Source organism: Anarhichas minor, unplaced genomic scaffold (assembly GCF_050575085.1).
Source record: "Anarhichas minor isolate MPS153535 unplaced genomic scaffold, ASM5057508v1 ptg000068l, whole genome shotgun sequence".
NCBI lineage: Eukaryota > Metazoa > Chordata > Actinopteri > Perciformes > Anarhichadidae > Anarhichas > Anarhichas minor.
The window spans coordinates 516216-526059 of record NW_027466514.1 but is presented as its reverse complement, the minus strand read 5'-3'; the positions used below and the strand labels follow the sequence as shown (position 1 = coordinate 526059).

Sequence of the window (9844 nt, the reverse complement as noted above, 5' to 3'; positions counted from 1 at the left end):
TCCCACACTGGGGAGGATGTGGAGTAAAGCTTGCAGCCACCAGACTATTATCATGTTCTGTATCCATAATGTGCAGCAAGACGAACAACGAGGCGTCGTTAACGCTCCTGCGGTGCTTCGGTGTTGGTGGAGGTTTGCGCTCTGTCTGCTTATTGTCTAATTGTCAGGTTGCTCTGGGAGCACTCAGCTCAACGCCTTCGACTCCAACATGTTTAATGGAATGCAGTGCGCCCATGAAATGCTCACCATAAACTAGAGGCTTATGTAGTTGTTCATCTCGTTACATAACCGTCTGAACCTGGAGGCCAGGCTGGACTTTTTCTCTTTGTTTATAACTTTGAACCACATTAACACAAACTCATGCACATCTAAACACACAGATACCAATCAGTGCACTGCACACTATCCAGGGAGATCAATATTGCTGATGTTCATAGCGGGGAAGAATCCATAAATCTGCTTAGAAGTAATTAAAGAAATGGAAGCTGCCTCATAATCTGCAGGTTTGTAAAACTAATGCAATGATTTCTGTTTGATTCATCCACTCTGATGAGTAGAATACAAGCCGTGCTGAGACACACGTAGAGACATCAGCAACAAAGTTCAAAGTTTGAGATTCTTGTGTGCAGCCAAAGATAGAAGCTCTTTGTGGTTGTTTGTCTCTGTCTTTCTCTTTGTAGCTACTTTGGTCTCTTAGTCTTTTGTGTTTTGTGTTTCTTTGCGGTCTTTTGTGTCTTTTTGAAGTTCTTCTGAGTCACTTATTAATTGTTTTGAGTGTTTTTTTTGCCCTTTCTTTGTGGTGGTTTTGCGTCCCTTTGTTTAGTGTCTCTCTGTAGTTCCTTAGTGTCTCTCTGTAGTTCCCTAGTGTCTCTCTGTAGTTCCCTAGTGTCTCTCTGTAGTTCCCTAGTGTCTCTCTGTAGTTCCCTAGTGTCTCTCTGTAGTTCCCTAGTGTCTCTCTGTAGTTCCCTAGTGTCTCTCTGTAGTTCCTTAGTGTCTCTCTGTAGTTCCTTAGTGTCTCTCTGTAGTTCCCTAGTGTCTCTCTGTAGTTCCTTAGTGTCTCTCTGTAGTTCCCTAGTGTCTCTCTGTAGTTCCCTAGTGTCTCTCTGTAGTTCCCTAGTGTCTCTCTGTAGTTCCTTAGTGTCTCTCTGTAGTTCCTTAGTGTCTCTCTGTAGTTCCCTAGTGTCTCTCTGTAGTTCCTTAGTGTCTCTCTGTAGTTCCCTAGTGTCTCTCTGTAGTTCCCTAGTGTCTCTCTGTAGTTCCCTAGTGTCTCTCTGTAGTTCCTTAGTGTCTCTCTGTAGTTCCCTAGTGTCTCTCTGTAGTTCCCTAGTGTCTCTCTGTAGTTCCCTAGTGTCTCTCTGTAGTTCCTTAGTGTCTCTCTGTAGTTCCTTAGTGTCTCTTTCTGGTTGTTTTGCCTCTTTTAATAGTCGCTATGAGTCTCTTTGTAGCTATTTTGATCTCTCTAGTCTTTGGTGTCTCTTTGTAGTTGTTTTATGTCTCTTTCTGGTCGGTACGTGTCTCTTTGAGTGTTTTTTGTAGGTGAAGGCCTACACGCTTCATCCGACGTCATCGTTTCCATATTGATACACAGAATCAGGAGTTTGGAAATCTCTGCACCTTAGAAGTTCTAAAACTAAGTTTGCATGAGGACGAGAGGAAAATTGGAGTTTTCAAAACCATCCGTATACTGTAGGTGTGGAAAAGCAGGGACTGGTTGGCAAACTACAACCTCAACAATTACCATAAACTTAAAAAAAGAATGGCACTTTGGTTTTTGTACTGATTGAACAAACGAGATCCGACATGTTGATCAGTGAGCTTTAGGTGCTGTGTAGAACCAGGCTAGCTGTTTCCTGCTGTTTCTAGTCTTTGTGCTAAGCTAAGCTACCTGCCTCCTGGGTGTAGCTTTATATTTACCGCACGCACAAAGAGTGGTATCGATCTTCTCATCGAACTCTCAGCTAGAAAGTAAAATAGGGGATTTTTCCAGGCAACACATTTAGTTATTCAACCATCGGTAATAATGTGTTTCCTGCTGCTGACGCCACACATGTGGTCACTACTGAGAGTATCACTCACATTCTCCTCCATCACAGTCAGACCTGCTAATATTTGCACTTGGCCGACTGTAACTTCATTCTTGTGACTCGGCTTGATTTACCGTAATAAAAGTCGTAATAAAAGTCCATCAGCAGTATTCTCAGTAATTGCTGCTGGCAACAGAAAACTGTTTAAACATTGTGGAGCTCGTAAAATTTTATAGCAACATTATTATCTCTCCTCACTTTTCCTCCACCTCCGTCTTTCTCCACCTTTCATTTTCCTCTTTCTTCTTGTTTCTTATCTTCTCCTCACATCCTTCCTCCTCTTGATCTACTCTCACCTCCTCACCAACTCTCTTCCTCTCTCTGTTCTCCTCTTCATCCTCTTCTCTCCTCGTCCCCTTTCCATCTGTACTTCCTCTTTGGTTTTCCCTCTTTTCTTCTATTTTCTCGTAACTGACCTGTGCCTCGCACCCTCCTCCTCACTCCTTCTTTATTCTCCTTCTCATCCTCTTAACTCCTCACTTTCTCCCTTGTTTTTTTTGTCTCCTTCCACTTTCATCTCATTCCACCTTCCTCCTCTTTTCTTGTTCTCTTCCTTCTTGGTCCCTCTCCTCCTCTTCCTCCTCCCTGCAGGCTGTTGATGGAGAGGATTTCGAATGTCAGCCGGGACAGTGGTCATCGCAGGAGGAATTCTGGCTACAGTCATCTTACTGACCATCGTCGGTGTACTGTGTTTATGTAGGTTACAGGTAGGACTGTTTTCATTTTTGCATTAATCAATGTTCTAAAAGACACCCGACTGAAATAAGAAATAATCCAAGTACAATGAAACCTTAACAGGACTCAGAGTCTACAGTGATGCTACGTAGACCCAGCGGAGCTAAATGCTAATGTGCTGATGTTAAGCATGTGTCATGTTACCCTCCTAGTTCAATGTGTTAGCATGCTAACATTTGGTAATTAGCCCTAAACACAAAGCAGAGCTGAGGCTGATGGGAATGTCATCGGTTTTTAAGGTATTTGGTCGAAAATCAAAGTATTGGACACATTCAAATGTGTGATCTGATGGTGGCACTAGAGGAGAAGTTAATACAGTTCATCCTGAATGTGTGAACGTGAATTCATCTAAATCGACAGATCCTCATACAACTGTTCGTATGACATCTTTAGAAAAGCTACTCCTCATTTTTTGTGTGTTTTCCTACAAACGTCCAGCAACACGAGTCACTTTCCGCTCGTTACATGAACACAGTCTTTTCGAAATAAACTGCTGTCTTCGTAGGAAACAACTCAGTTAGTTTTAGGAAACAAAAGTACTTGGTTAGGTTTAGGAACAGATTCACGTTTGGGTTAAAAATGCTGGGGAACATTGACTTCTCGTTTTCACACGGGGAACAGCAGTTTCCTGCCTGAAAGATCTGTTTGTTGGACCCGTCTACATCCCCCCCTGCCTCCACCACGAAGACAAATAATTGGGTTCAGGCAACAAAGCTAGTTGGTTAGGTTTAGAGAAGGAAAGACATGGTTTAGATTAGATGAACTGAAGCCACCTACGTAAGTTCAGATAAGTCACGGTGACCTTTGGTTATACACGGGACACGAACACCAGTGTTCTGGGTGAAAGTCAAGTGTTTGCCATATCGTAACCATTATAGCTCTCTTCCTGTTATTTTACCGCTCCAGTACTACTGCTGTAAGAGGGAGGAGTCTGAGAAGGGGGCAGAGGAGGAACCAGAGCTCGACACCATGTCTCCGTCCCGGCCCCTGGCTCTGTCCGCTCCACCTAGCCCTCCGACGCCGCAGCGCTACTTCGAGGAACCGGACAACTACCCCCCCACCTTCCTCACCGAGGCCAACGGGCCTGCCAGCTACTCCTCCACGCCACCACCGCCGCCGCGCAGGTGCCAGCGCTCGCACGCCTTCTGCCCGTCCTGCGCCCGCTGCTCGCTGCCTTTCTACCTGCAGCACCCGGAGAGGCTGTGCAACGGCGGCCGCAGGATCAGCTACAGGACTGTGCAGCAGCAGGACCTGGAGCTGCCCGTGGACCTGGCCAGCTTCTACGAGAAGCTCAACCTCATCCGCTCCGTCACCATGAAGCAGGTGGTCACCCACAGCATCAGCACCGACGTCTAGGAGCCGACAGGGTGGAGGGAAAGGTGCACTGTTGCACTAAATCAACATGCTGTGGGTGCAGCATTGATACTGTGTCCTGATGCACTACAACACCGAGGGCTTGTGGGTAATGCAACACATCTTCTGGCAGCCATATTGGAGGTCTGCAGCTCAGGAGCTTTGTTTCTGACAGATTTGAACAGATTTACTCTTTTGTCAGTTTTGACATAAAACGGATCATTTTGTCTGATTTTGTGTTTAGAAAAGTAGCTTCTTAGCTACATAGCTAGTATGTACGTGCATCAAAGTATAAACAAGACAATTTACAATGTGTGATTATGTCAGTAAATTAAACAGATTTTGTTTGTTTGACTTCACCACAAAACGAGACAGAAGTGGAGGTAAAATAAGGTGAAATAAGTCTGCTTTCATGAGGCTAATGGCTGGTTAGGAAGCTTACTCTGGAATCGCTTTTAAAGGATGAGTCTGGTTCTGTTGTCAGTTAACCCCATGTGTTATTGACAGACATCTAAACAGTAATCACTGGATTACTAGAAGACACACAGCAGAGGACACGTCTGTCTCTTGAGTCAGGAGCTTCAGTTTAGGGACAGATTCATTTGGAGACTGTTCACATTGACTTCACCTACAGCCACGTTACTTTGTTCCTAGAGATCCAGTATTTGTGCACAACCCATTCTCCAACAGGTGGTCATCTGCTCCAGTGCTGAACATACAGTGTATATGTGTACCTTTGCTGTGTGCTTATAACACCACTTGACTGTGATTCATTTTTGCACGGACAAATATCCAAGTGGATGTTCACACGGACAATTTGCATTATTTGTGTTTGAAGCAACAACTGTACAGTGTTGATATTCTGCTGAGCGTGCTGGAGCTTCACAGCTGTTCCCACTTGATGAGTCAGCCAAACTCAATCACCTGTGACGGGTGAGCTGCTTTCAAGGTTTAACATCAATGCAGAGACTAAAGGAAGCAACTTTTTACTTTTATCAACAATTCCCCTGGCAGGTGTTATGGGGTAAAAACCTTTTTGTGCACATTAATTATCGATCTGAGAGCATAAATTATGAATTTGCACACAACAGTAAGATTTTAAAGAGGGATTCCTGCACTTAAAGTATCAGAGGGCAGAGTATTGTAATATTTTTCACGTTAACTTTGTTTTTGCCGAGCTCTGTGCGATAAATCAGGATTTACCTTCAATTGTTAAAATCTACAAATTGAATCTGCAAAATCAAGAATTATGGCTAAATGTCAATTGTTCATAAGAATTTAAACAACCGGGAGTTTGATTTTGAATCGGATACAATTTTATTATTGCTTTCATAAATAACATTTTTGATTAGTGACATTTAAAAAAGAACATTCTTGATGTGAAAATAACTTAATTAATCACCTTCACTTTTTAAATTACCTGTTGAAAGCAGAGATTCCGCTCTTGAGCGAGACAAAGATCAAAGATTTGTTTAATACCAATAATTGAATTGATATCACCCAAAATTGAATTGAAAAAAGACTGAAAACTAAACCATTGCAGACGTTACGCGGAGCTTCTGTTGGTGTTCACTTGTGTAGATTTGTCAGCGCAGCACTGTGTTTGTATCGTCTGTATTTGGTTGAAACAGCAGAGAGCAGCTGGTCGTACTGTCAGCGTGTGAGTGTTTCAGTGTGTGAGTGTTTCAGTGTGTGAGTGTTTCAGTGTGTGAGTTCCTGTTTGTCTGCAGAGCGCCGCGGTGCAGAAAACAAATCGCATTTCAAAAGGGCTTTTCTGAAGCATTCAATGATCCAATGACTGTGACCTCTGGAAGACGCTTACTTCCTGTTAAACACATCGTACTGTAGAGAGACGCTGTGCTGTCGGCCGGAGTTCTGCACCAACATGACGTATCGAGCATTTAAAACTGATTCTTAAGCTTCTCATTGATAGCACAGTAGAGTGTTTGGTACTTCACGTCACATCAGTAGAGAAAACAGCTGAAGCTGCACATCATTCCTTTCTTTATCTCAAAATAAACCTTCAGATGGAATAAAACAAAGCAGATTTACACTGTAACATGAGGGCAACATGTGAGATGAAATAGTACGCTGCTAATAAAATAAATGCGGTTTATTCTGGTAGGCTTCCCTCACAAAACAAGTCAGAGTGTGTTCTTTGTCGCTGTGTGCTGTTGTCCATGTGGGTTTCTCATGAAAGTGAAAGTGTTAACACATGATGGTCTTTTTACAGATTGTGAGTCTGGATTCAAGTGCAGAACCTGCAGAGTTTAAAACACTGTTTGTTAGGATGAATGGGTGTTGGATGTGTACGTTTCTAAAAACGTTTCCATTGAATGACAACGTTTTTGCTTTCTGTCACAGCTTATATATGATATATATATATATATATATATATCATATATATATATATCATATACTATATATTATGTCACAGCCCGGCTCAGAGACTGGAACAAAACAGGGAGACAATGAGCTGGCGGCCAAAGGTAGTAGTTTATTTGTCTCGCCAAACACACTTAACCCAACGTTAACAGCACTTTCACAAAGACAGCAACAGCTGTGGTGAGCCCGTCAGCAAAAGTCTTCCTTCCCGAGAGCCCGGCTGCCAACTGAGGAGGATCCGTAAGGCCGAGCCACACCGGCTCAGGTGTGGCTCATTCAGCTGACGACCCACTAATCAGCACCTGCAACACATCAGCAACCACACATGGACACCTGGTATATGGGAGGAGGAGGGCCGTCACAATATATATATATATATATATATATATATATAGCAACTTATTTTGTAAATTATGTTGTATAATGACAAGCATAAGAAGCAAGAAAGTCCACTAAGAATGGGCGGGTCTCACTAACACAGGACTTTCATTCAGGAGACCGGTGTTTGTGTTCTGTGTTGACTTCATGCTTGTTGCATTACGTTATGTTACGTTATGTTACATTGTTATGTTACATTGTAACATTACGTTGTTACAATGCTATATTACATTGTTATTTATGAACTGACATAATTAATAAATACCCTCAGAGATATGATCAATATTAGAACTGGGTAGAACTATTTAATGGAAATAAGCAGTGATTTAAAAAACAATATTTTAACGTTTGGCATTTACTCAAGTCACATCACGCATTACGCATCTTTTGCTTTTTCGTGTGTCATTTCACGCCACAGCAACATCAGACACTCAGAACAAGTGCTCGTGGTATAAAGAGTGAGACAATCCTCGTACGAAGGGGGCAGGGTTGGATGGACAGGTAAAACAAAAACACAGGACTTTAACACAGGAGACCAGAGTTATTGTCCCGTGTGAAATAAATGACACGCAAAGCGACCTTAAAAAGTAGCGTGCTATTTATACGCCTTTCCATGAGATCACATTGAAGATGTCGTGTTCCTTTAATAGACAAGAGGTTAGTCTGACAGTCATAGTTGGGGTGAAAGACATGAATCCATTCTGGGTGTTTCGGGGGACGAAGCTGCAGGTTCTACACTTTATGTTTTGGTTCTTGAGGTTTCCTGATTTTTCTTTATTTTTCATTTGAGAAGACTGAAACTGTTTCCTCTCTGCTTCAGTAGTTGATGTTTCTATTAAACCCTGAAGTTCAGTAGATGAGAGGTTGGATGCTGACCAGCAGGGGGCATCAGCTGCTGTCAAACCTGCTTCTACTGCAGCTGCTTCATTTACAGTATTAATAAAATGATGCTTAACTGTTTGGCGTTAGTCTACTACCTCCTGGAAGGACAAGAGAAGCAGCGCACAGAGAGTTAGTTCTGTTCTGTTGCTTTATCGACCCTCATTAAATCAAAGAAGCCTGAGGGATGACAGTGGAGGAGGAGGGGACAATAATCCAAGATTTAAGTCACAAATGTACAATTCAACCTCACTACGTGTTCAATTAATCGTGTTTCATGTATTTATTTTGTGAGTACTCTTTATTAACACCTTATGCTGAAAAACTGACGTAGTCACACGCGTATCCTTCTGCTAACTTCGCCAAGTTGGTCGCTAGCTGTCCCCATCAGCTCATTCCTACCTTTTGAATGCATCAACAATAAATGTCATTATATATTGAGTATGTTTGGGGGCACTACTGTTTCAGCGTCTGCTTATTTGACCACGGCGATCCGAGTGACGGCTGGCTTGATGAGGTTGATCCAAACTTTGCAAAGTGAAGCAATGTGGTTCGATGTGGTTCGATGTGGTTCGATGTGTTCGATGTGGTTCCTTGAGGCAAATTGAACATTCCCCCGGGATCTTTTCTCTCGCTCTCAAATTTGTGACTTTAAAATCTCAGAGAATGTCCATGTTTTTATTCTGCTAAATTTATGACTTTAATCTTGGAAAGAGATTTTACCTTGAATATTATCCGCCCCTCTGGACTCCGTAATTTATAAAAAAAAAAATGTTAACCTACAACAGCTCAAATACGCCGTCGTACATTTTAAATAGTGTAACTGTGATCGCATGATTTTCTTTCTGTTTTATCAGTGGTTCAGTTCCTTTTTTGCATTTTCTTCCATTTCTTCTTTTGATTATTTTCCTTCCTCCTAATTCTTTAGTGCAAAGTGTGAAGCGTTAGTTTGTGTAAAATGACTGTGCTTCCACTTTGACAAGGACTCTCTTTTGACAAAGGGATTTAGATCAAATAGTCACGCAGAGCCAGATCTCCACAGCGCTGAAGAGGAAATACAGAAAGGTCTGGCTCCACACGTTACCCTTCTGGTACCATGATGGCCCGTCTCCCCCGATTGGGCTCAGTTTGGCCAGGCGGCCAGCTCCAGGAAAATTCTCTCCCAATGTGTTTTCTCTCTACATCAATATTGTTAAATATTATTACCAAAAAGGCCAAAAACGTCACCTGATACTTACAAAAGCAAAATAACTAATTCTCCCTGACTCACTCTTCCTCCTTATCTTCTCTCAGGCGACCATTGCGTGTCTTACCTGCTTGCTCATGCTTACATCATATCTAACTCGGATTCCTTTCCTCTCTTTGGACAGTTAGCCCCCCACGCTGCATGATTCCTCCACATTCATTCACCAAACACAAACATACTGCACCAAGACGTCCACCAGTTCTGGCTTTTCCTCAAATGTAAAAGTATGTGTGCCTTTCTAAATCATGTCCAATCAGTTGAATTGACCACAGGTGGACTCCAATCAAGGCGAAGACACATCTCAAAGATGATCAAGAGAAATGGGAGGCACCTGAGCTGAATTACAAGCGTCAAAGCAAACAGTCAGAAGACTTGCGTCAATGTGGTATTTCAGTGTTTTAATAAATTTGCTAATATTTCTAGAATCCTGTGTTGGCTTTGTCATAATGGGGAGTTGAATTTAGATCGATGAGGGAAATAATGACTTTCAACGACAAAATTAATTTTCTGAATACTTTCTGAATGCACTGTCTGTACGGGTATTTTGTAAGTTTCACCCTTTTGTATTCCTTTTTTTCATTTGTTGATAAAGAGAAACATGCTCGGTGCCTGAGCAAAAATATAAAATTCACACAAAACTGACAAAGAGGCAAATATGTTCATATTAACTATTATTTAATTGAAATACAAGTCAGTACCATTAGGTTTTCAGTTTATTATCAACAGTACACAATGTCCATACTTACGTTTTGTACAAAGAGGTATCAGTTATATAAAAACACAG

The 9844-nt window shown here is 42.0% G+C and overlaps 1 protein-coding gene across 1 annotated transcript; it reads left to right on the top strand.

Annotated features, from left to right (window-relative positions):
* Window positions 1-2468: 2468 nt before the first annotated feature.
* fam163b (family with sequence similarity 163 member B) lies at window positions 2469-4175 on the top strand. The gene is made up of 2 exons (XM_076078884.1): window positions 2469-2791; window positions 3726-4175. The coding sequence occupies exons 1-2, from the start codon at window positions 2699-2701 to the stop codon at window positions 4173-4175; spliced, it is 543 nt and encodes a 180-aa protein (XP_075934999.1). The 5' UTR covers window positions 2469-2698.
* Window positions 4176-9844: the final 5669 nt, after the last annotated feature.

Excerpts from the sequence above, each read along its gene's own strand:
- fam163b (XM_076078884.1), top strand. The coding sequence starts at position 2,699 with ATGTCAGCCGGGACAGTGGTCATCGCAGGAGGAATTCTGGCTACAGTC. Across the intron at positions 2,792-3,725 it reads TGTGTTTATGTAGGTTACAG|TACTACTGCTGTAAGAGGGA; the intron begins GTAGGACTGTTT and ends TTACCGCTCCAG.